The 27,509-nt window shown below is 37.0% G+C and overlaps 1 protein-coding gene across 5 annotated transcripts in view; it reads right to left on the bottom strand.

Moving 5' to 3' along the window:
• Positions 1-27,509, bottom strand: part of LOC138843046 (disintegrin and metalloproteinase domain-containing protein 32-like) — a 498,529-nt gene that overhangs the window by 425,221 nt on the left and 45,799 nt on the right. For 4 of the 5 annotated variants that reach the window (XM_070068573.1, XM_070068575.1, XM_070068576.1 and 1 more), the window contains 5 exons: positions 26,889-26,965; positions 25,536-25,713; positions 8,431-8,499; positions 4,785-4,856; positions 4,095-4,261 (listed from right to left, as the gene is read on the bottom strand). In XM_070068573.1, coding sequence (XP_069924674.1) covers positions 4,095-4,261; positions 4,785-4,856; positions 8,431-8,499; positions 25,536-25,713; positions 26,889-26,965 — 563 coding nt within the window. The remainder of the gene's footprint in view (positions 1-4,094; positions 4,262-4,784; positions 4,857-8,430; positions 8,500-25,535; positions 25,714-26,888; positions 26,966-27,509) is intronic. The other variant, XM_070068574.1, reaches the window with a different exon arrangement.

Below are 27,509 nucleotides of genomic sequence, written 5' to 3'. Positions count from 1 at the left end.
TCCTACATGGGGAGTAAGTGCACAGTGACCCTGTTTTTCATTCAACAATTGAAACTCTTGTAAATGACATCAGTAATCACCCTAGGCTCTTGTCATGAGTTGCCAAGCCTATGGAAGCCTTTTGAGTTTTCCAACTCCGAACTTAGACAAAGTCATAGTCAAAGTGGAAGTTCTCTCCTCTCTTCAGAGAAAGGTACCTCCTTCTTTGATGGCCCGTTCTATTCTACCCACTGGGATCTCACCCACAGAGATCTTTCATTTAGGGTGGCTTTTTTTTTTTTTTTTTTGCCAGAGTGTCTTGGCTTTCCATGCCTAAAATACTCTCATGGGTTCTTCAGCCAGATCCAAATGCTTTAAGGGCTGATTCTGAGGCCAGAGTGCTGTTTAGGACATCTGCCATTCTATGAGTCAGCTGTGTATCCCAACCCATGTTGGATCATTCTCTCTCCTTTTTAATTCTATCAGTTAGTGTTAGCAGACACTAGTCTTGTTTATGTGATCTCTCTGACTCTTAATCCTATCATTATGATCAGTTGTGAACTGAAACTGATCACTTGGACTAGTGAGATGGCATTGGTACATGCCACCCTGATGGGATTGAATTGGAATCCCTTGGCACGTTTTTAACTCTACCGTTTGGGGCAAGTCCGATTGAGCATGTCGCAAATATACATCTCCTCCCTCTCTTATTCCCACAAGGATCACTTTTCAGTTAAATTTAAACACCTAAGAATAATCATGTGTTAATTAAAGAGTTCAACCAATTATATTAATTAAAAAAATACTAAAAGGAATAAAGTATTAAGTTGTTACTCGACAGCTAGGACAAGGGCTGATCAAGTCATTGTTTCTCATAGTGTCCATTTCACTCAACAGGTTTCCTTTTGGTGCTTGGTTAGTTATCACCGATCAGGGAGAACATATGGTATTTGTCCTTTGGGACTGGCTTATTTCACTCACCATGATGTTTTCCAGATTCCTCCATTTTGTTGCAAATGAACGGATTTCAATTTTTTTACTGCTGTATAGTATTCTATAGAGTATATATCTCATAATTTCTTTATCCAGTCTACTGTTATGGGCATTTAGGTTGATTCCAGGTCTTAGCTATTGTGAACTGAGCTGCAAGAAACATAGAGGAGTAGACAGCTTTTTTGTTTGCCAATTAAATTTCCTTTGGGTAAATTCCAAGGAGTGGGATGGCTGGGTTTTATGATGGGGTTATATTCAGGTTTCTGAGGAATCTCCAGACTGACTTCCATAGCGGCTTTACCAGTTTGCATCCCCATCAACAGTGGGTTACTATCCCTTTTTTCCCAAATCTCGACAGCATCTGTTGTTGGCAGATATCTGTATGTGAGCCATTCTAACAGGGATGAGGTGAAACCTCATTGTGGTTTCGATTTGCATTTCCCTGATTGCTAGTGATCCCGAACATTTTTTCATGTGTCTGTTGGCCATTTGGATTTCCTCTTTTGAAAAATGTCCATTGAGGTCCTTGGCCCATCTCTTAAGTGGGTTGTTTGTTTAGTTGTTGAGTTTCTTGATCTCTCTAGATTCTGGTTATTCATCCTTTATCTGTCACATAGTTTGGAAATATTTTTCCCATTCTGTTGGTTGCCTTGGCACCTTCCTGGCTGCATCTTTTGCAGTACAGAAACTTCTCAATTTGATGGAATCCCAATTGCTAATTTTGGCTTTGATTACCTGTGCCTCTACAGTCTTTTCCAAGAAGTCTTTGCCTGTGCAAAGAACATTGAATTTCTCCAATGTTCTCTAAAAATTTAATGGTGTCGGGTTGTAGATTTAGATCTTTAATCCATGTTGAGTGGATTTTTGTATAAGGTAGGGGTCTTGGATCATGCTTCTACATGTGGAAATCCAATTTTCCCAGCACCATTTGTTGAATAGACTGTCCTTGCTCCACAGATTGGTTTTGGATCCTTAATCAAATATAAGTTGGCTGTAGAATTTTGGATTGATTTCTGGTGTTTCTATTCTGTTCCATTGGTCTATCCATCTGTTTCTGTACCAGTACCATGTTGTTTTGATTATAACTGCCCTGTAGTATGTCATGAAAGCTGGTCTTGTGATGCCTCCGGCTTTGTTTTTGTTGTACAAGATTGCTTTGGCTATTCGAGGTCTCATGTGCCTCCATACAAATTTCAGCATCATTTTTTCCAGATCTGAGAAGAATGTCTTTGGTATTTTGATTGGTATCGCATTGACTCTCTAAATTTCTTTTGGGAGAATGGACATTTTGATGATATTGATTCTTCCAATCCATGAGCATGGAAGATTTTTCCAGTTTTTGGTATCCTCTTCTATTTCTTTCTTTAAAATTTTATAATTCTCATTGTAGAGTTCTTTGTCATACTTGATTAATTTTATTCCAAGGTATTTGTTTGTTTTTGTAGCTATTGTGAATGGATTGGTCTTAGAAGTTCTTTCTCAGCCATGGCACTGCCTGCGTATACAAAGGCTGTTGATTTTTGTGCACTGATTTTATGTCCTGCCACTTTGCCAAACTCTTCTATGAGTTCCAATAGTCTCTTAGTAGAGTTCTTTGGATCCCCTAAATAAAGAATCATATCATCTGCAAAGAGGGATAGTTTGACTTCTTCTTTCTCAATTTGTATCCTTTGATTTCTTTTTCTCGCCTAATGGATCTGGCTAAAACTTCCAGAACTATATTGAATAGCAGTGGTGAGAGTGGGCATCCCTGTCTGGTACCAGATCTCAGTGGAAATGACTTTACCTGGGCCAGTTCCAGCTACTGCAGGCAATTCAGGAATGAATCAGTGCACGATTCATATTTCTATTTCTTTCTCTCTCACTTTTTCCTCCCTCCTTCCCTCTCTCCTATCCAAATACATAAAAATTAATAATACAGACATTAAAAAGCAATTACAGATGGACAGAGTCAATTACAAAAGGCAGAGTCAAGCAGAAGTGTGCTCAGATCCACTAGTCATCAGAAAAAAAGCAAATTAAATGACAATGACAATGATTTATATCCATCAAACTAGCAAAAAAATGAAAAGAGTGGGGCCAGCACTGTGGCACAGCTGGTAAAGCCACCACCTGCAGTGCCAGCATCCCATATGGGCACTGATTCTAGTCCCAGCTGCTCCACTTCCAATCCAACTCTCTGCTATGGCCTGGGGTAGCAGTAAAAGATGGCCCAAGTCCTTGGGCCTCTGCACCCAAGTGGGAGACCCAGAGGAAGCTCCTGGCTCCTGGCTTCAGTCTGTGTAATTCTGGGCATTGCGGACATCTCAGAAGTGAACAAGCAGATAGAAGACACCTCTCTCTCTCTCTCTCTCTCTCTCTCTCTCTCTGCCTCTGCCTCTGCCTCTGCTTCTCTGTAACTCTACATTTCAAAGAAATAAATAAATCATTAAAAAAAGCTGAAAAGTGCAATAGCATTTACTAGTAGCAAAGAGATGTGATGGAAACAAATTTACACATGGAAAAGGAAAAATTGACATGCCAGCTGAAAAAAACCATTAACATATGGCTTTCTATATAAGCATCAATATTTACCTAAGATAAATACATAAGTGAGAGATTTATTGAAAGGAATTTACTTATTATTGCTAAAAACTCAATATGAATAAAAGCTTAAATGTACAGTTATAATTGGAAATTATAAAATATTTTAAAATAATGAAGAAAATCCATTAGAACAAAATACTTATAACTTGCATTATAAATTCTTGATCAAAATTCATAATAGAAACACAAATGTTGCAAAATAAGTCCCATCTCTGTGTAGAGTTAAGCGTATAGGCTCTGGGCTTAACAACCTGCAAGTTCAAACCACAGATACATACTATGTACAAGAGTTCCAAGAAGGCTTAACTTTTGGATATCTCAATCACCTTGTACAAAGTTGATAAGCAAAGAAATAAGTGTGAGTATTTTTTATATTTCCTGATAAGTAGAAAATCAGCAGGTGGCAAGAGTAATATACAGACTATAATCAAGGCATAAATAAACATATAAAAGCTGATATACAAAACCACATAATTATCTCATTATCACTGATCTGTTTTTTCCCTAATCTAAGAGTACTGAAATATTATGCTTACATGAATAGATATGCAGTATCATGAGGCCTTAAGTTAAGATAAGACTGTTTCCACTTTAAAAATATTTGCAATAATTCCTCTGCTTCACCAACTGTAGAAATCTTATTTTCATCTGACCATAACTCCAACGATGACAGCATAACAGTAATTTTAAATTGGGTGAACATCTAATAACAGGAGAGACAAATAAATATAAAATTAATCTTTTTAAGTTTTTATTCTTATAAAAGCAACACATCTTGTGTTTCATTTATTACAGTTTAAAAACATAATGATATTTCTTTCCCACCTGACCTTGCTTCCTTGGTGCCTCACTTCCACCCTCTCTCCTCATCCATTCTTATTTCCCTTTTAATTTGTGCAATGATATACTTTCAGTTTACTTCATAATCACAAGAATAACCCTCCACTAAAAAAACAATTCAAAAAAAAGTAAGCAGAAACAACCACTGTTCTTCTAAAGTATAGAAAGGGCTACAAACATAATCAAATCTGAAAATGTCAACTTTGCTCATTCACATTACAGTTTTTGCAGTATGTATATTGTTTATGCCAAAATTCATTGGATTTTTAGAAGTCCATACTCATTACATATAGATGTTTTAATTATTCAGAAACACTCCATCAAGTTAATACAATTTATCGTTTCAAACTAAAAATTTTGTCTAATATAAACAGGGAAATACTTACTGAATTTATAAGGCCAATAATCTCAATGAATTTACTTGTTACTATCATGCTATCAGAGCCAAGGTATTCATACTGAAAAACAGAATTAATTTCATATTTCAAAACAATTTGTTACATTGTGCTTTTGAGATTTATTCTATATCTATTCTCAGAAGTTTGCTTTTGGTTCCAACAGTTCATAATAAGACATTAAACTGGTTCACTCATATATTGCTTGTGGGAGTGTTAACTAGCATGACTACGCTGAAAAATAGCTTGGCAAACACTTTCAAAACAAGTAACAAACTTACCCTGTAACCCAGTCATTGTACTCTTGGGCATTTATCCCACAGAAATGAAAATTTGTACACATGCAAAACCTGGATACGAACATCTATAATAGCTTTCGTCATAATAACCCAAACCTGGAAACAACTTAAACGTCCTCTAGTGATTAAATGACTAAATAATCTAGTGCATTCATACCATAGAATACTGCTAAACACTAAAACAGAACTGAAATGTTGATACATGAACAACTAGGAAAAATGTCAAGAAAATTATACTGAGTGGAAAACAAATATTCAAAAGATACTCTGCATATGCAATATTTATTTATGAGATATCAATGAAATCACAAAGGAAAACAGCTTACAGATTGCCAAGGCTATGAGGCCAAGGTAGGGGGACACTTTTGGGTGTGCCTTACAGGAATAAAATAAGAGAGACAAGTGGTGAAGGCATTATTGAATATCATGATCTTGGTGGTAGCTACACAACACTACATGTGATGCTTGAATCTCATCAGTAACTTTTAAAATTGTTCCTTTATTTATTTATGAGTCTTAAAACACTCATTTAAGTTTTTACCTTGATTACTGGAATATCTTACATGCTTACTTCTCCCATTTTCCCACCAGCAATCCAGCCACTATACTATTACCAAAATCATGATTCTAAAATTAAAACCTAAATAAGTCACACCCCTATTTTAAAAATTTCAATGATTCTCCATAGCCTTTAGGATAAAATCGAAATAGCATATTAATTCTTCAATTCACCCATTTGTATGTCCCTCTGTTAATAAACAAACTAAACCATGTTTCAGTTTCCTGAAAAGAACGTTCTCTCACACTTAAAAGCAAAGTTCTGCACAGTCATCCCTGGCCTCATTCTCCACCCATTATTCATTTCCTGTATTCATCATGTGAGCCACAGTACTGACCATCCCTCTCTTTTCTGTATATATTTGCTTTGACATCTTGGGTTTTGCTGACCACACTTCTCAGGGACAGCAAATTCTAAGAGATAGAAAATGACTTACCTTCAAGTGCACCTTTCATACGCAAGCCAATTAATGCAAAGCCTTCATCCAATCACTTCCTCTTTTCACGTTCTCACACTCAGGGCAACTTTTACCCTGCATTAATCACCCCAGAGCCAGGTATCAGACGACAAGGAACAGCTCCTATACTCCAGAGCCCAATGAAATTATTCAAACTAGCCCATCATCCTAACCCTCCTATGCTGTCCTGCCCGTTGCTTAAAGGGAAATCCCAATGAAGGCTCTTGACCACATTACCACCTTGCTGTCTCTCTTTATTGCTCTGATAGCCTCACCATATGTGAAGAAGACAAACTACATTCTAAAACATTTACTTGCATTCTTTTAGAGTAGCTCAAGTTACACTTGTGTGTCTCTATGCATGTTTCCAATGCTAAATTCTATATTTATAGCACAATATGCTGAATTGACTAGGTCAAAATTGTGGATTTATTTTTGTTAAGGAACTGAAGAAAATATCAGTGTGCTTCTTCCTTAAATACCAATACCTAGTAACCGAGATTTTATAGCTGGATCTATGTTTGCGTTATTAAATAACATGTAGATAAGTATAAGAATAGAGAAATAATGTTTAAACATCATTATATAGCTTGCAACCCAGGAAATTAAGAAGCTTTTAAAAGAAATCTCAAATTTTTAAAACATAATCCTGAAATAAAAAACCTCCTAATCCAAAATAGTCCCTACAAACCTAGTCATATTTACTGAAGTATCTCAATTTTTTCTTAAATATTTCAATGTCTCCATTTTTTCTTAAATTGTCCTTTTATCATTTTTTTCTAAATCTTCAAGTATATCAGTATCTATCTCCAAATTCCTCCACTGATTTTAACTCTGGATTCCTGACAAGATCTACAACCTTTAGGAAGGAATTGATAATGAGTCCTATTGATAATCTCTATGATCTTCCAGAGGAGGTATCACAATCAAACGTTCATCATCAGAACAAACGGTGAAAATATATTTTATCCATATAATATGAAATATTATAGAAGAGAAAGCGACATCTGGTTGATTACAAGCTAAGTTTTCAACCCAAATATCCTCAATCATTTAGAGGCCCTCAAACTGTTTATGGGTATCAAAGATCTAGTGGTTTCTAAATCAGGAAAACAATACTCTGAAACAGGTGTAATACAAAAAATGCTACAAAATTCTGCACATATTATTACAATCAGTTCTCATATATAGTTATATTTTTTCCTAATAAATATTTCATGTGGGGAAACATTCCTTAAAATACCGACTACTTGCTCTTCATGACTTCCCCACATTACAACTTAACAGCTTAAAGAATTTCATTGTAACCAAACAGCATTATTTAAAAAGAATATGAATGAGATCAGAAGAAGTCTTAAATATGTGAAGGGTTGGGGCCGGCGCAGTGCACAGTGGATTAAGCCATGGTCTGTAGTGCTGGCATCCTATACGGGCACCTGTTCAAGTCCCCTCTGCCTCAACTCTGATCCAACTCCGTGCTGATGCACCTGGGGAAAGCAGTGGAAGATTGCCCAAGTTCCTGGGCTCTGGCCACCCATGTAGAAGACCCAGAAGAGGTGCCTGGCTCCTGAATTTGCGCTGGTCCAGCCTTGGCCATTGCAGCCATTTGGGGAAAGAACCATCAGATGAGAGATCTCTGCCTCTCCCTCTCTCTCTTTGTAACTGTCTTTCAAATGAATCAATAAATCTTTAAAACAAATGAGATGAGTCAGAAAAAAAAATCATTTTGTCCTGCAGGGTTGTTACAGAGATTTGAAATGAAACATTTTATTTCCCTAGTGTAATTCTGACCATCAGGCTTTTCAGCTAGTCCTGTTTCACACTATTCTTTCTATAATCAGCAAGTAAAAATATCAGAATCTTTTTTTTTTTTTTTGACAGGCAGAGTGGGGAGAGGGGGAGAAGGGGAGAGAGAGAGAGAGAGAGAGAGAGAGAGAGAGAGAGAGATCTTCCTTTTCCATTGGTTCACCCCCAGTGGCCGCTCCGGTGGCACGCTAATGCCGGCGCACCACGCCAATCCGAAGCCAGGAGCCAGGTGCTTCTCCTGGCCTCCCATGCGGATGCAGGGCCCAAGCACTTCGGCCATCCTCCTCTGCACTCCCGGGCCACAGCAGAGAGCTGGACTGAAAGAGGAGCAACCGGGACAGAATCTGGTGCCCTGACCAGGACTAGAACCCCGGGGTGCCGGCACCGCAGGCAGAGGATTAGCCTAGTGAGCTGCAGCACCGGCCAAAATATCAGAATCTTATAGTTGCTCTAAAGCTATATAGAATCATACATTTGCACTGAGTACTTAAAAGTAAAACAAAAGCAAACACATACCAAAGCTTTGTCCACCACAATGTACATTTCTAGGTAAAGAGGAAATATATCTGGAACAGGTGGTTCTGGCTAGAAAAAAATAGCATCAAATAAAACTTGAAATATTTGATAATTTGTGAATTCTGAACTCTCTATCAAGCTGTTAACATAGCATTTACAAGACTGGTATTTGTTTTTTATAATTAATACCTATATATGCTTTAAACTTTGGAGCAATGGGTTATAATAAGAATATTGGTTATGAAGTCATAATATATTACTCAATAGATCTGCAGCTTACAATTTGTGAACACAAAACCCAAGTATCTATAAGCATTCTTTTCATTTGTACACAGAAATTGATTAAACTACTTTATAAATTAAGTGGCAAAAATTTTTTAAAAAATGGTTACTTTTTTTTTTTTACTCCTTCCAGTATCCAGGACGTCATTTGCAGTACAACTTTACAGTGCATCACGTTGAGAGCTGTCTGTTTCTCCTTGCTCTTAGTCTGGACTAGACTTGAATTTGTAAATTGAGTCAATAAAGGCAGAGAAAGTGCTGTTGTGCTAATTTGTAGTCTTAATCACATTCCCTGCTGCCAACAACCCTGCTTGTACACATTTGGCCAATCCACAATATAAGAAATAAATTACCCATTCATCTCTATTCCCCCAGGGGTTAAGAACAAGCAAATAGTACAATGCTTTAGGGAAAATGAAGTTGGTGAATTCTCTTAGAATATTGCGGTGCTTGAACTCATCCATGTACCCTCCAACCTCCCATAGTCATCTCAGTGGTGCTTGTTGGTGCCAGAGATGGTGAAACCAAATTTGTTCTCAAAGAATTACAGATGTGTGTTTTGAGTTGTCCACTGACTCCTTAAAGGATGGCCCAAGGGCTTCCCTTTGTTTGCTCCCCCTTGGAATTTTCACAGGGATGGAGTGGACTAGAGATGGTGTTTGTAAAATGTATTTAAAGGCAACAACACTAGCTTCAGTTACATGGAGCAAGAGGGACAAGCAGCACATATACACTCTGATACAACAGTATTTGGGTACTTCAATACTCCATTGTCAGCAATGGAGAGATAAACCAGACAGAAAGTCAACAAGGAAACAGCAGATTTAATTGACACTATAGACCAAATGGAGATAACAGATATCTAGAGAACTTTTCATCCTACCGTTGCAGAACACACATTCTTCCCAGCAGTGCATGGAACTTTCTCCAGGATAGACCATATACTAGGCCATAAAGCAAGTCCCAGCAAATTCAAAAAAAAAAATGAAATCATACAATGAATTTTCTCATACCACAATGGAATGAAACTGGAAATCAGCAACTCAGGAATCCCTAGAGCATATGAAAACACATGGAGATTGAAAAACATGCTCCTGAATGAACAGTGGGTCATAGAAGAAATAAAAAGAGAAATCAAAAACTTTCTGGAAGCAAATGAAGATGACAACACAACACATCAAAACTTATGGGATACAGCAAAAGCAGTATTAAGAAGAAACTTTATAGCAATAGGTTCTTACATCGAGAAATTGGAAAGGAACCAAATAAATGCATCACAAGGATCTAGAAAAACAACAGCAGAACAAACCCAAAATTAGTAGAAGAGAAATAATTAAAGTTACAGAAGAAATCAATAAAATTGAATGCCCCCCCCAAAAATACAAAAGATCAGTAAAATGAAGAGCTGGCTTTTTGAAAACATTAATAGCACTGACACATCATTGGCCTAATTCACCAAAAAAGGGAGAGAGAAGACCCAATTCAATAAAATTTGAGATGAAAAAGGAAATATAACAATAGATACCACAGAAATAAAAAGAGTCATCAGAAATTACTACAAAGAGTTCCATGCCAACAAACTGGGAAATCAGGCAAAAATGGATAGATTCCTGGGCACATACAACATACCTAAATTGAGCCATGAAGACACAGTGGGATTTATCCCTGGTATGCAGTGATGGTTCAACATTCACAAATGAATCAATGTGATACACCAGATTAACCAAGTGCTGAACAAATACCATGTGGTTATTTCAAAAGATGCAGAGAAAGCATTTGATAAAATACAACACCCTTTCATTATGAAAACTCAAAGAAAATTGTGTATACAAGGAACAATTCTCAACACAATCAAAATAATTTTTGACAAACCTGCAGCCAGCATCATATTGAATGGGGAAAAGTGGGAAGCATTTCTGCTGAGATCTGGTACTAGACAGGGATGTCTGCTCTCATCATTGCTATTCAATATAGCCCTGAAAGTTTTAGCCAGAGCCATTAGGAAAAAAAGAAAGAAAGAAATCAAAGGGATACAAATAAAAGAGCTATCTGCACCTCGATGTTTACTGCAATTCAGTTCACAATAGCTAAGACATGGAATCAACCTAAATGCCTGTCAGTGGAGGACTGGATAAAGAAATTATGGGATATGTACTCTATGGAACACTACATAGCGGTAAAAAAAAATAATGAAATCCATCCATTTGAAACAAATGGAAGATTCTTGAAAACATCACGCCCCAAAGGGACAAATATTTTTCTCCCTGATCTGTGACAACTAACCGAGTACCTAAAAGGAAATCTGTAAAAGTGAAACTGACACTTTGAGAAGAAATGACTTGATCAGCCCTTGTCCTGACTGTCAAGGAACAACTTACTATTTTATTCTTTTTAGTATTTTCTTTTTCTACTTAATACCATTGGTTGAACGCTTTACTTAACTCAGAATTATTCTTAGGTGGTTAAATCCAATTGAAAATTGATCTGTTAAAAATAATGTGGGAATAAGAGAGGGAGGAGAGGTACAGTTTGACACGCATTCCCTTGGACTTAGCCCTAAGGGTAAAGCTAAAAACTTGCCATAGGCTCCAAATTCCTATTTGGAGGTACCAATGCCATCTTACTAGTTAAAGTGATCAGTTTAAGTTCATAACTGATAATAAAGATAGGATTAAGTGTCAAAGGGATCACATAAATAAAAGCAAGAATCTGCTAGTAAATAGAATTAAAAGGAAGAGAATGATCCAACATGGGCAGCAGACCACACAGCAGACTCATAGAATGACAAATGCCCTAAACAGCACTCTGGCTAAAAAGCCCCTAAATGCATTTAAGGCATGAAAAGCCAAGACACTGTGGCAAAAAATGACCACCATGAAAGATCTCTATGAGATCCCAGTGGAAAGAATGGGCCATCAAAGAAGGAGGTACCTTTCTCTGAAGGGAGGAGAAAACTTTCACTTTGATTATGGCCCTGTCTAAATAATGTCAGAGTTCGTGGACTCAAGAGGCTTCCATAGGCTTGGCAGCTCATGACAAGAGCCTCGGGTGATCACTGACATCATAAATAAGAGTGTCAATTTTTTTTTTTTTGACAGGCAGAGTGGACAGTGAGAGAGAGAGAGAGAGAGAAATGTCTTCCTCTGCCGTTGGTTCACCCTCCAATGGCTGCTGCGGCCGCCGAGCTGCGGCTGGTGCACGACACTGATCCGATGGCAGGAGCCAGGTGCTTCTCCTGGTCTCCCATGTGGGTGCAGGGCCCAAGCACTTGGGCCATCCTCCACTGCACTCCCTGGCCACAGCAGGGAGCTGGCCTGGAAGAGGGGCAACCGGGACAGAATCCGCGCCCCGACCGGGATTAGAACCCGGTGTGCCGGCGCCGCAAGGTGGAGGATTAGCCTAGTGAGCTGCGATGCCGGCTGAGTGTCAATTCTTAAATCAACAACAGGAGTTACTGCGCACTTGCTCCCCATGTGTTGTAGTGTGAGAATTAACAGTAAAACTAGTCTTCAAACAGTACTTTGTCTGTGTGGGTGCAAACTGTTGAAATCTTTACTTAGAGTTGATCTTCTGCATATAAAGATGATTAAAATGAATCTTAATGAAGAATGAGATGAGAGAGGTGGGACAGTTTAGGGGCAGGAGGGTAGATAGGGGGGGAAGAGCCACTATAATCTAGAAGTTGTACTTATGAAATTTATATTTATTAAATAAAAGCTTTCTATGCAATGCAGAGCCTCTTAGCTTGATGTAATCTCATTTGTCTATTTTTGCTTTTATTGTCTGTGCTTCTGTTTTTTTTTTTCCAAGAAGTCTTTGCCTATGTTAATATCTTATACAGTTTCCCCATTATTTTCCTCTAGAAATTTGATGGTATCAGGTCACAGATTTAGAACCTCAGTCCATTTTGAGTTGATTTTTATATAACATGTAAAGTAGGGGTCTTCTTTCATATTTCTGCTCACACAGATCCAGTTTACCCAGCACCATTTGTTGAAGAGAATGTCACTTCTCCAGTGATTGATTATAGCACTTTGTCAAAAATTAGTTGGGTGTAGATGCAGGGACTGGTTTCTGGGGATTCTATTCTGTTCCATTTGTGTACATGTCTATATTTATGCCAGTACTAGGCTTTATTCAATATAACTTGTCGCTCCCCCTCTTCGTGGAGGAACGACACAGGACCCTGCGCTGTTTTTTTGTCTGCTCGGCCCTTCCCGGGTTTGCTGCTGGTCCTTCCCGGGTTGGCTGCTGACCCTTCCACCTCCGTGGAAGGGCGGCTCCCCCTGCCACTTTCCCCACTTCTGCGGGGGAGCGGCACACTGCCGGCTGGCTCTCTCGGGGGCTGCTCAGATGTTATCTGGATGTTCCCCTTAGATGTTCCTGGTGCATGTTGTCTCTCTCCTCCTTTATAGTCCTCTTCCACCAATTCCAACTCTGCTACCCACACGCCGAGTACGCTGCTCTCCTCCAATCAGGAGCAGGATCAGCTCCCGCAGGTTATTGGTCGAACTGGAGGCAGCTGTGTAGAAGTTGTTTACTCCTCTCCCAGCGCCATATTGTGGGAGAGCAGATGCATAGATTAAGTCTTAATTCCAGTAACTTAGTCTAGTCCGAGTTGCTCCCCACAATAACTTCCATGTAATAGTATGTCCTGAAATTTGGTATCATGTCTCTGGCTTTGCTTTTGTTGAACATTGCTTTAGCTATTCAGGGTATAGGGTTTCCACGTGAGTTTTACCATTATTTTTTCTAGATCACAGAAGAATTTTGGTATTCTAATTGAGGTAACATTGCATCTGTAAATTGCTTTTCTAGTATGGATATTTTGATGATATTCTTCCAATCCACAACATAAAGAATTTTCCATTATTTTGTGTTTTCCTTTAAATCTTTAACGTTTTGTAATTTTCCTAGTAGACATCTTTCACTCCCTTGGTTACATTTATTCCAAGACTTTTTTCTAGCTATCTTGAATGGGATTGAACTTACAAGTTCTTTCCCAACTATGTCATTGTCTGTGTATAGAAAAGCTATTGATTTCTGAGTGTTGATTTTCTATCCTGTAACTTTATCAAATTCTTTTTTTTAAACTTTTATTTAATGAATATAAATTTCCAAAGTACAGCTTATGGATTACAATGGCTTCCCCCCCATACCATCCCTCCCACCGGCAACCCTCCCCTTTCCCACTCCCTCTCCACTTCCATTCACATCAAGATTGCTTAGTGGAGCCTTTTGTTCACCCAATATCTATAGAATCAGGTGAGAAGCAAACAAGGATAATTTGATTCCTCATTTCCAATTTCTATTTATTTTTCTTGTCTAATGGCTCTGGCAAAAACTTTCAGGATTATATTGAATAGCACTGGTCAAAGTGGGCATCCTTGTCTGGTTCCAGATGTTAATGGAAATGCTTCCACCTTTTCCCACTCAACATGATGCTGGCTGCGGGTTTGTCACATATTGCCTTGATTGTTTTGAGGAATGTTACTTCTATACTCAATTTACTTAAGACTTTTATAATTAAAGGATGCTTTATCAAATATCTTCTATGCATCTATTGAAATTATCATACGGTTTATTTTTTATTTATTTATTTGACAGAACGAGTTAGACAGTGAGACAGAGAGACAGAGAGAAAGGTCTTCCTTCCCTTGGTTCACTCCCCAAATGGCCGCTTCAGCCAGCGCTGCGCTGATCCCAAGCCAGGAGCCAGGTGCTTCCTTTTGGTCTCCCATGTGGGTGCAGGGCCCAAGCACTTGGGCCATCCTCCACTGCCTTCCTGGGCCACAGCAGAGAGCTGGACTGGAAGAGGAGAAACCAGGACAGAACCCAGCACCCATATGGGATGCCAGCGCCACAGGCGGAGGATTAACCAGGTGAGCCACAGCGTTGGCCCCTCATATGGTTTTTATTCTTCAATTTTTTCATGTGTGTGAAGTATCACATTTATTGATTTGCATACGTTGAACCATCCCTGCACATCAAGGATAAATTGCACTAGGTCTGGGTTAATGATCTTTCAGATTTGTATTCTTTAGAAAATAATCATTTATAAAAATCTACATAAATGAGACAACTACAATCAAGAACAATACTGGGAAGGGTAGGAAGGGAGCAGCATTCAACTTCGAGCATTAGCACCTTCAAAATATTAAAAATGTCATTTCAACAACAAAAAATTAAAGGATGGAAAGAAATAACTATGGCTCATTTTTTCCTGGATAAAGAAGTCTGACATTGGACTTAGCAGACAACAACTGTAAAATAACTGTTCTAAATATGCTCATGGAATTTAGAAATTAGAAAACATGAACAAAGAGCTAATGGAAGCCAGAATAATGATGTCTTACCAAATAGAGAATAGCAAAAAAAATACAACAAAATTTAAAAAGGAAACTGTGCTGCTGAAAAGTATAATAATAAAAATTAAAAATTGCTAGAGATGTTTAACAGACTTGAGACCACAGAAGAAAAACAGCAAATGTCAAAACAAGTCAATCAGGGTTTCTGCAGTTTTAATGAACAGATAATTATAGATTACTAGGAGGTACAGTGTGATAATTTGACATATGTATGCATGTGCAATGCTCAAATCAGAATAATTAGCATTTCTATTTCCTTAAGCATGTCTTTGGAGTCTAGGAACTTCTCTCTTCTGGTACTTTATAAAACATATTCAACTCCTGTAAACTACAGTCACCATCCTGTGTGTAGAACACTGGAATTAAGTATTCCTAACTGGTTGTGTGAGGAGCACACTTTTGGAAAATGCACAGAGCCCACGAGACACTTGGACACCATCAAACACAGCAATATTACAGAATGTAAGTACACATAGGAGGAAAAAAAGAAAGGGACAGGGGAATCATTTGACATAGTCATTACATTGCCCCTTACAATGCCTGCATCTTCTATCAGAGTGCCTGGGTTGAATTTCCAGCTCAGTTCCAGCGTCCTGCTAATGGACACCTTGGAAAGTAGTGGATGACAGCTAAAATATCGGGGTCCCTAACACTTCTTTGCACTTTCCCTCTCCCTCTCAACAATAAAGGGGACAGTTAGAGCTTAAAAAAAAGTAATTTGTGTAATTGCTGGATGTTGTATGCATCAAATTAAGATTATAAATTGTGTGCTACAAATATTGTAGATCCTTATAGATTGTTTTGTCTGCTCATTTTGACAATGAATACTAAGACAAGAGTGATTTTGTTGTGAAATTTCCCAATGTAGTTGTGGACGACTTCATTTCTTCTTGTAGTTCTTTCATTTTACAGTACAGGTTAAAGTTGTTAATTATCTTGGTAAAATGAATTTTCATTATTTAAGCATCTCCTTTGTCTCTGATTTCTATATTACCAAAAAAAAAAATCATTCAGTATCACATGACTGCACGAGATTTTTGGGCTAGTGTTTTTATTCTTTACCATCGTTCATGCTAAATTTTGTTTTATATATCTCTTTTTTTAAATATTTATTTATTTGACAGGTAGAATAACAGACAGTGAGAGAAAGAAACAGAGAAAAGGTCTTCCTTCCATTGGTTCACTCCCCAAAAGGCCGCAACGGACAGAGCTGCACCGATCCAAAGCCAGGAGCCAGGTGCTTTTTCCTGGTCTCCCATGCAGGGGTCGGGGCCCAAGCACCTGGGCCATCCTCCACTGCTTTCCCAGGCCACAGCAGAGAGCTGGACTGGAAAAGGAGCAACCAGGACTAGTACTGGTGCCCATATGTGCTGCAGGCAGAGGATTAACCTAGTTCACCACGACGCCAAACCCTATAGATCTCTCTTTTAAAAAACAAAATATCGGTATTTCTTTTGTTTGGAATGACAATCTCTGTAAAACATTTAAACCACCCACATATAATCTCAAATATATTTGAGTTGAAATCCTGCATATTATTTTGGGTTTAACCAAGCCACCTAATTTGATCTTTGTTCATTATCTCATATTGGCTTCCTCTCTCATTTTTCTCTACTAATTTGGATAAGACTCTATTGTTTTATTTATTTCTTCAGAAATTGAACACACTCATCAATTTACAGAAATCAATCTTCTAGGTCGGCGCCACAGCTCACTAGGCTAATACTCTGCCTGCGGCACCGGCACCCCGGGTTCTAGCCCCGGTTGAGGCACCAGATTCTGTCCCAGTTGCTCCTCTTCCAGTCCGACTCTCTGCTGTGGCCAGGGAGTGCAGAGGAGGATGGCCCAACTGCTTGGGCCCTGCACCCACATGGGAGACCAGGAGGAAGTACCTGGCTCCTGGCTTTGGATCAGCATGATGTGCCAGCCGTGACAGGAGGGTGAACCAAGAGAAGGAAGACCTTTCTCTCTGTCACTCTCTCTCACTGTCTGACTCTGCCTGTCCAAAAAAAAAATCAATCTTTTTAAAAAAGCATGCACCTTAGGTTAATCAGTATCTTTACCCTTAACCTAAATAATGCAAGAAACACAGGTCACTTTCTCTACTTTCATCTTTACAATCTACATGCAATTCCTGATGGGCGCTTTAATTGCATATCTTTTTTTTTAACTTTTATGTAATAAATATAAATTTCCAAAGTACAACTTATGGATTACAATAGCTTCCCCCCCATAACGTATATCCCTCCCCCTCTCCCGCTCCCTCTCCCATTCCATTCACATCAAGATTCATTTTCAATTATCTTTATATAAAGAAGATCAATTTAGCATATATTAAGTAAAGATTTCAATAGTTTGCACCCACACAGAAACATAAAGTGAACAATACTGTTTGAGTACGAGTTATAGCATTAATTCACATTGAATGACACTTTAACGACAGAGATCCTACATGAGGAGTAAGTGCACAGTGACTCCTGTTGTTGACTTAACAAATTGACACTCTAGTTTATGGTGTCAATAATCACCCTAGGCTCGTGTCATGAGTTGCCAAGGCTATGGAAGCCTTTTGAATTCGCCGGCTCTGATCTTATTTAGACAAGGTCATAGTCAAAGTGGAAGTTCTCTCCTCCCTTCAGAGAAAGGTACCTCCTTCTTTGATGGCCCATTCTTTCCACTGGGATCTCACTTGCAGAGATCTTTCATTTAATTGTTTTTTTTTTTTTTTGCCAGAGTGTCTAGGCTTTCCACAATTGCATATCTTTTAAGCATAAATACAGGTTTATCTACATTAACGTATGTCCTCTATTCATTTTTGCTATTTATTCCTTCCAACATTTCTGACTATGCTTCAAGAATTATTTTACTTCTCATTGAAAAATAGCCTTGACAAATATACTGCAAGTCTTTTGGTGACAATATCTCTCTGTTTTTGTTGAAAAACCTTATATTGCCTTTATTACCAAATAATACTTAGCATATTAAAATCCAGGTTGTCATTTATTTCCTGTAACATTTTTAAGGCACAGTTGTGTTCTTTTGACTTTCTTGCTTTTGTTGAAGTCAGTCTCTTTCTGTCACTCTTTTGAAGACAAGCTACCTTTTCAACTTTCTTTGGGTTCAGTATTCTGAATTTTGTCTTCATTTCCTGCATTTTCATTTTGAAACATCAGGGAGTGTAATTAATCTTGCAGGGTTTCATCACATTACTTTTTTTTCCCCTTAGATTTTATTTTTTGGCCTACTCAATATAATTCATAGTTAAAATTGTAAAAACATAATAATAATTTCCTCCCCCTTCCTTCTCCCTCATACCTTCCCTCCTGCTTCCTTGCTCTCATAGTTTTTGAGATAACATAATGTAGATTAACATTAGAGTAAACGGTTTAATGCACCACCATATAACGATTTAAAGAAGTAAAAAGACTCTAGTTTAGCAGGAATATAAGCATGGATTATAAATAGAATCAAATGAAAAGATGGCCATTTCATCAATATACAGTAAAATCTAATGTAACTAATCGAGCACCAAAAAGACTTGATCAGCCCTTGTCCTGACTGTTGATGTACAGCTTAATACTTTATCCCTTTTAGTATTTTTTTTGTTCTTCTACTTAATACTATTGGTTGAACTCTTTAATTAACACACAGTTATTCTTAGGTGTTTAAATTTAACTGAAAAGTGATCTCTGTTAAATATAAAAGTGGGAATAAGAGAGGGAGAAGATGTACAATTTGAGGCATGCTCAAGCTGACTTGGCGCAAATGGTAAAGTTAGAAATGTGCCAGGGGATTCCAATACAACCCCATCAAGGTGGCATGTACCAATGCCATCTTACTAGTCAAAGTAATCAAGTTCAGTTCACAATCGATCATAAAGATAGGTCTAAGAGTCAAAGGGATCATGTAAACAAGACGAGTGTCTGCTAATACTAACTGATAGAATTTAAAAGGGAGAGAATGATCCAACATGGGAAGCAGGATACACAGCAGACTCATAGAATGGCAGATGTCCTAAACAGCACTCTGGCCTCAGAATCAGTCTTAAGGCATTCAGATCTGGCTGAAGAGCCCATGAGAGTATTTTAGGCATGAAAAGCCAAGACATTCTAGCAAAAACAAACAAACAAACAAACAAAAAAAACCCTAAATGAAAGATCTCTGCAAGTGAGATCCCAGTGGAAAGAATGGGCCATCAAAGAAGGAGGTACCTTTCTCTGAAGGGAGGAGAGAACTTCCACTTTGACTATGACCTTGTCTAAATAAGATCAGAGCCGGCGAATTCAAAAGGCTTCCATAGCCTTGGCAACTCATGACACGAGCCTAGGGTGATTATTGACACCATAAACTAGAGTGTCAATTTGTTAAGTCAACAACAGGAGTCACTGTGCACTTACTCCTCATGTAGGATCTCTGTCGTTAGTGTCATTCAGTGTGAATTAATGCTATAACTCGTACTCAAACAGTATTGTTCACTTTATGTTTCTGTGTGGGTGCAAACTATTGAAATCTTTATTTAATATATGCTAAATTGATCTTCTTTATATAAAGATAATTGAAAATTAATCTTGATGTGAATGGAATGGGAGAGGGAGTAGGAGAGGGGAGGGTTGCGGGTTGGAGGGAGGTTATGAGGGGGAAAGCTGCTATAATCCAAAAGTTGTATTTTCAAAATTTATATTTATTAAATAAAAGTTTAAAAAAATAATGTTATCTTAGATTATTAAAACTATAGTAGTATAACATCCTAACCATTGTTTTCAGAAAAGAGTAAAGATTCACAGAACTATATTTACAGCAATACTGATAGAAGTATTTCATCTTTCACTTCTTTTTAAATTTTAGCTCTCCCATATAATATAGGGAGAATGAGTGGCATTTGTCTTTTGGTATCTGGCTTATGCCACTCCACATGATGACCTCCACTTTCATCCATTTTGATGCAAATGGTAAATTTCATTCATTTTATAGCTAAATAGTATTGTTGCACATAAAATTACATTTTCTTTGCATCAGAACGTTTATAAAGGATTTATTTATTTGAAAGGCAGAATGACAGAGAGGGAAACACACATGGAGGGATCTTCATCAGATGATTTACTCCCCAGATGTGCACAGCAGCCCATCCTGGGTCAGGCTAGGCAACAACTTCATCATTTGTGACAGGAACACAAGCACTTGGCTATAATTTTCTGCTTCCCAGTGTGCACATTAGCAGAAATTGAATTGTAAATATGGAGTAGCTGGACTGGAATTAGAGTCTTCAATGTAGAGTACAGGCAACCTGAGCAGCGTCTCAACATGTGTTCCAATCCTGACCAATTTTAATTTCTTTTTCTTTTTTTTTTTCCCACAGGCAGAGCTAGACAGTGAGAGAGACAGACAAAGAGAAAGGTCTTCCTTCCGTTGGTTCACCCCCTAAATGGCTGCTACAGCCAGCACGCTGCGCCGTTCAAAGCCAGGAGCCAGGTGCTTCCTCCTGGTCTCCCATGCAGGTACAGGCGCCCAAGCACTTGGGCCATCCTCCGTTGCCTTCCTGGGCCACAGCAGAGAGCTGGACTGGAAGAGGAGCAACTGGGACAGAATCCAGTGCCCCAACCAGGACTAGAACCCGGAGTACCGGCACCGCAGGTGGAGAATTAGCTTAGTGAGCTGCGGCACCGGCCTCCTTTTCATTTCTTTACATAGACTTTCTTGAACTTTGCAAGGTGTTAGACTGATGAACATTTCTGAGTTCCAGCAGTCCTTATTGTTGAGATTCTTAGTATGCCTACTGTCCTGCTCATCTCGGCAAATATTTGAATTGCGTTCCTAGGATAACACTATACTTGAAAGAGGTGGAGCAGAGTGGTGAAAATGAAATGGGCTTAGGAGAAGTACATTTGACTTTTATCTTGGCAATTCATTGTTGCTGTCACATATGAATCACTTCCCGAGCCTTCATTTTCCTTCTCAGTGGCAGGTCAAATGAGTCTAACATCTGAAGAATAACCACCCTTTGGGATATTTTACAGCTAAGGAAACTATCTCAAAATTATTTTTGCTTTAAGAGACCACATATATTATGGGTTAATACTTGATTTTTGTTTTTGATGTCTACATTATGGTTTGTAACTTAAAATGTTTTAATATATTTGTTTCAATTGAAAGGCCAAGAAAGGTGAGTGCATGGGCTGAAGCAGAGCAAAGGAGAAATGGAAATCTCCTATGCACTGATTTATTCCTCAAATGCCTATAACAGCCAGGACTGGGTCAGGCAGAAGCCAGGAATCAAGAACACAATCTTGCCACATGGATAGCAGGAATAGAAGTACTTTAAGAACAACCATCTACCTCCCAGAAATGCATTAGCAGGAAGCTTGAATCAACAGAAATGCCAGAACTCACATTCAGGCACTCCTATATGGTATGGGATAACATATTTTCTTTATACATTCAACTGATGATGCACACCTTTACTGATTCCTTATCTCAGATACTGGGACATGGGTGCTATAAACATGGTGGTGTTCATGTTTCTGTGGTATATACCAAGAAGTGAGATTGCTGGATCATATGGCAAGTCTGTTTCTAGTTATTTTAAGAAATCCTCAGACTGTTTTCCACTATGACCACACTAATTTAAGTCAATGTACAAGTGTTTCACTTTCTCCACACCCTCACCAGCACTTGTTACAGTCTTTTGGATTTCAGCATTATGGCAGAGATGAGATAATATCTCATTGTGCATCTGATTTGCATTTCCCTTGTGGGTAGTGATGTTGAGCATTTTCTCTTATATTTGTTGGCCATTTATATTTCTTCTTTTGAGAACTGTTTATTTAGTTCCTTTGCCCCTTAACAGGAATGGATGCTCTGTTGATTTCAAAGTAACAGATACGCTCTGGATATTAATCATGTGTCACTAAGTAACTCAAAAATATTTTTCCCATTCTATTGGATGTCCCCCTACACTCTACTGATCATTTCCTTTGCTGTGAAGATTCTGTGTTTTACATAATCCCATTTGTTAAGTTTTGCTTTTGTATCCTTGCTTTAGGAGTATTGTCCAAGAAGCTATCCCTTACACCAATGATTGGACTGTTTCCTCTAGGCTTTCTTCTAGCAACCTCATAGCCCCAGGTCTTAAATTTAAGTATCTGACCCATCTTAAGTTGATCTTTGTATATGGTGAAAAGTAAGAGCCCTACATTAATCCTGCTACATACACAAATCCAAATTTGCCAGCACCACTTGTTGAAGATTTAATTCATACGCCGAAGTATGTGGTGAGACCTTTTGTGAAAAATCACTTGGTTGTATGTAAAAGGATTGGTTTCTGGGCTCTCCATTCAGTTCCATTGATCTATGAGTGGTTTTTAAGTCATTAGCATGCTATTTTAATTACTATAGCTCTGCATAGTAATACACAGCAGATGCTTGGATGTCAAGTATTGTGATATCCCAGCTTGATTATTTTTTCCTTAGGATTGCATTGGTTATTATGAGTCTTTGGAATTACATATAATTTTAGGATTTTCTTTCTAATTCTGTAGAGTGTCATTGGTATTTTGATAAGCATTGTATTGAATTTGGAGATTGCAGTTAGTATAGATATCTTAATATTAATTCTTCTGAACCATAGACAATAAATATGTTTCCTTTAATTTGTGTATCCTTGATGATTTATTTCATCAATGTTTCACAATTTCCATTTTAAAAATCATTCATTTCTTTGGTAAATTTATTGCAAAGTATTTTATTTTTCTGGTTATTGTGAATGGAGTTCTTGATTTTGCTTCACTGAGTTCACCATTAGTGTACAAAACCTACTGTTTTGCATGTTTATTTTATAACCTGGCAAATTTACTGAATTGGTTTATCAGTTCTAACAGATTTCTGGTGGAGAGCTTAGGTTTTTGAAAAACATCATGTCATCTGCAAACTTCCACTGTTCCACATTTGGTTCCCTTTCTTTCTCCTCCCTAATTACTCTTGTCAATTCTTCCATTTGTTTATTGAATAAGAGTGGGGAAAGTGGAAATCCTTGTCTTTTTCCAGATCTGAGGGCAAATACTTTCAGATTTTCCCATTCAGTATGGTATTGGCTGTTGGTTTGTCATATTTAACCTTATCACTTTGAGGCACAAGTTTTCTATTACTTTGTGTATTGCTTTTGTTGAATCAAGATGGAATATAGAATCTTATCAAATACTTTCTCTGCATACACTGAGATGATCATGTGGCTTTTCTTCTTCATTCTGTTGTGATTTATGACATCTATAGACTTGCTTAATTCATATACTTGCATTTCTGTGATAAATCGCACTTCATTAGGATGTACTATCTTTCTAATGTGGCTTTGGATTTGGTTTTCTAGTGTTTTGTTGAAAATATGTTCTTCATAAAGAGTTTGGAAGAGTTCCATTGTGTTCAATATTCTGAAATCGTTTGAAAAGGATTAAAGTTAGTTCCTCTTTAAATGTTTTATATAACACAATAGAATTGTTTCCAGATCCTGGACTTTTCCTTGAATGAAAAGTTTTCATTACTGCTCAATCGCATTGCTTGTTGTGGATCTATTTATCTTGTCCCTGTATTCTTAATTTGGTAGGTCATATGGATCAAGGAATTCATCCAATTCTTCAAAGTTTTCCAGTTTATAAGCATGTAGATTTTCATACCTGCATCTCATAATCACTTGAATTTCAATGGTATTGGTTGAAATGTCTCCATTTTATTGTAATTTTCATGTTTACTTCTAATATAAGACTCACTCCAAAATGTCTTGTAAGGTTGGCCTGATGGCAGTGTATTCTATCAGTTTGGGTACAGTTACCATAAGCTACAAAGATAACCATTAACCAAGTAAATCTAAGACAAGATTTCCACTTTTCTGTCATTTTTCTTTCGTCCAAGACTTGTGCAAACAGTGATGTGCCTGGGTATCCTGAGCTTCCTAATCTGCTTTGTAGATCATGTTACTTTCTAAACAACACAAATTCAATTTGGCCGACATGTGCTCAAATTTGAAAAAAATTCATTATAAAAACTATAAAAAGGGATTGTATCACTCTGCAAAGACAGATCTTAGACGAATTCTTGTGTGAATACTGTCTTGATGAAATTCCTCTAGTTAAGGAATGGGAGAAGAAGGATTAGGAGCAAGGGAAGCAAAACAAGAGGGTAATCTCTGGCGAAGGCTCACAAAGAAACTCTGGAGCATATGCCTGTTTTGCTGATCTGTTTGTTCAAAGGAACTGTGTTGAATTATCCTACCCTACCCACACAAAAACACAATAGAATGAAACCTGAGAGCATCTGAGCAGAGCACCAATACTGTTCAGTATGCCAGGCCAACCAAGCTTTTATAAATTATATTCATAAAATCTTACAAGAAAAACAAAATCTCTGATATTTAACAGAAATTTATTTTAAATTACGTACATATATGTGATAGTATTGAACATTTAGGTGATATGTAAACATTTAATAGTCCATTTCGGTTTTGTATTACTTAACATAGAGAATTAGTGGCTATAACAGAGCCAGAAAATAATGGCAATTTAAACAAGATTAGAGTTTATAAGGAGATAGAGTGGTTACATTTATGCAAATTTTTCAAGAGAAAAGTTGATTCCATCTTATGCCATCCTCATCCATGAGGCCTATGATATATATATACTACATTGCAGCCAGAAGGAAAGGGAAAACATATGGAGAACAAGATGTTTGCCTTTAGAATTCAGACCAGAGGTGATTCATACAATTCCTGCTCATATGTCATCAGGTATAACTTCATCACATGATCCCAAATACATGTGAGGAAAGTTGAAAAATGCATTTTTTATATTCCCAGAAAAATTCTAAGGTTTGGCTTTTTTTTAACTGATAAAAGATGGGTCAGAATATGCAGTGAGAACAGCTAACATTGCTATACACTCATATAATGTAAGTAAATTTATGCCATTATTAGTTGGCAAGAAGTTTTTCGCTTTTATGAGGATCATCACAGGCAACTACACAGTGAGCACACTGAAAAATCTACATGACCATACCTAGAAATCCTGTTTATGGTATTTTAAATACAATTTTAGTTTAGCTAATGCTGACTCCTTAGTCATAAAGCAATCTATAAATATTGCCTCTGTTGAATTATATTCCAGGAATACAGAGACAAGAGTAAGAACAGGGGTTATTTAAGTTTTAAAATCTACTAGGGAATTTTTAGAAAGTGATTATGTTAATAAACAACATAAGAACCAAAACAAAGCTTGTCATAAGCAGTAAGTGATAAACTGTTACAAGGAGGAAAAATTAATGTCTGGTCTCAAGGAAAGAGTGGGGTTAAAAAAAGATATATTGTTCCTAAGGAAAGGATATTTTCCACAGATATATATAGCATGATAAATGTATTTTTATAAATAAATATAGCCAATAACTGCTTTGAAAGTAGTAATAAATCACACAACTCACTTTTTCACCTACATAAATGTTGTAGTCATTTGAGTATTTTCCTAAGCTCTTGGTATCATTGTTAAAACTTGATAATTCTTTGTTGTCATTCCCTAATTTGTAAAGAATATGCTGAAATTGAACAGTAGATTCCAGAGGCTCGATTCCATAGGAAACATTTTCAAATTGCAGTATTCCTCTGTAAAATTAAATAAACAGTTTTAGATGCTTTTAATCCAATCTATATACTGTAATACTTTTAGTCCAGTATTTTGGTCCAAACTCTGTTTTAGAGAGGACTCCAAAGGATGAAGGTTTCCCTAAACAACAAAATTCACTTTCCATTTAAACTTTTTTTCCACATTAATAAAAGCAGCAGCAATTACTAAATCAATTATTAGGTATACAAGAAAATACCCAGTCAATTGTTGCACACACAAAATTACAGCAATCAATTAATTCCCATTTTTCTAAGTCAATGACTTAATTAAAGCTACAGTAAATGGAAACCTTGATGGATTTCCTTCCAATGCTTTTGAAAAATTATTATGCTAGTTAATAACAAACTATGTACCATAAGAAATGTTACTTATAAAAATGAAATTTAGCAGTATTATTAAGTAACATTAATTTTGTTAGCTGCATAAGAATAAGAAAAAAAGCAAGATTCTAATGAGTAAAAAATTTGTGCAACTCTCCTTCCCTGAATACAGGTAACAGTTCAAGTCATTTCCCCCTAAAAAACAAATTTCCTGTCCAAAATTCAGAGCTCCAAGTATGAAGCACCATAGAACATCTATGAAAACAAGGCTCTGACATCACAAAATGAAAGTGGATAATTTTCTGACAGAATAGAAAATTCTCAAAGCACCGAGGATGAAAGCCAAAAATTCTTGGAGACATCATAATAGTAATATTACAAAAATATGAGTACTATAGTTATTTATTTATATATAATTTGCCTCTTCTCTGTAAAGACAATTTCCTTGAGAAAATAAAATGACTTGTTTCTCTTACATCTCCAAACACTACAATACATAGCTTTATAAATTCTCTATTTGCTGGAAAACCACCCAATCTTAAATTTACCTTCTCCCATTCTAGTCAAGCATCGCTGGATGCTGTTTCTGTACTAAAAAAGAAAATAAGTGAGCATGGAAAAATAAGAAGTCTATAGGATGTCAGAAATGTCTCTACTCAGTGGGGAAAGTAAAAAGAAATAAGAAAAATAGCAATATGTTAAGCAGATGAGTATGCCACTAAATAATCTTGACATAAGAATCCTCCTCCAGATCCAAATTCAATATAAACAATAAATTTGCTGCAAACATCGTAACAATTGTGTTCCATAATCAAAGACAAAAAACAAATAACCTGAGTCCAGAGCATGTGCTGAGCGTGACAATGGAATTTGGATATCCTTCAACATACCCTTGATAGTAGCACTGAGGCTAGGAAAGAAAGAAAATGGCTATTTGGGAATTGAAAAAACTTTCTAATGAGTTTCTATTACTATACTTGATGAAACTTATGAACATTTTTCACACGATATCTGGTTTACTACAGTATGAGTAAAGTGACATTGAGAAGAAAGAGACTTCATATATTTGTCACTTTTACTACATTAACTACTATTTATAAATCATGATTTGGATTACAGTTTTATGGGCTGCTTCCAAAGTGTCATCTCATATTTCACATAAAATACTTTACAAATAAAATTTGTCAGTTAAAAGATAAACATTGTGAATCTTAATTTTTTAAATCCCTACAAACTATTACATGTGTGTGTGTATATATATATATGTGTGTGTGTGCATGTGTGTGTGTGTGTGTATAAAACAATGATTCAGAAAATTTAAAGATTTAAATACACCGTGACAACACAGACAAAAAGGATGACTATGAAACTGCATTAAAACAGGAAATGTAGACCATGAGGCAAGAAGTATCACTAGAGAAAAATACGGACAGTAAAATATTGTAAACATGATT

This window comes from Oryctolagus cuniculus, chromosome 2 (assembly GCF_964237555.1).
Source record: "Oryctolagus cuniculus chromosome 2, mOryCun1.1, whole genome shotgun sequence".
Taxonomy (NCBI): Eukaryota; Metazoa; Chordata; class Mammalia; order Lagomorpha; family Leporidae; genus Oryctolagus; species Oryctolagus cuniculus.
Note: the sequence above shows the minus strand (reverse complement) of the source record. Positions and strands in the feature narration are given on the sequence as shown.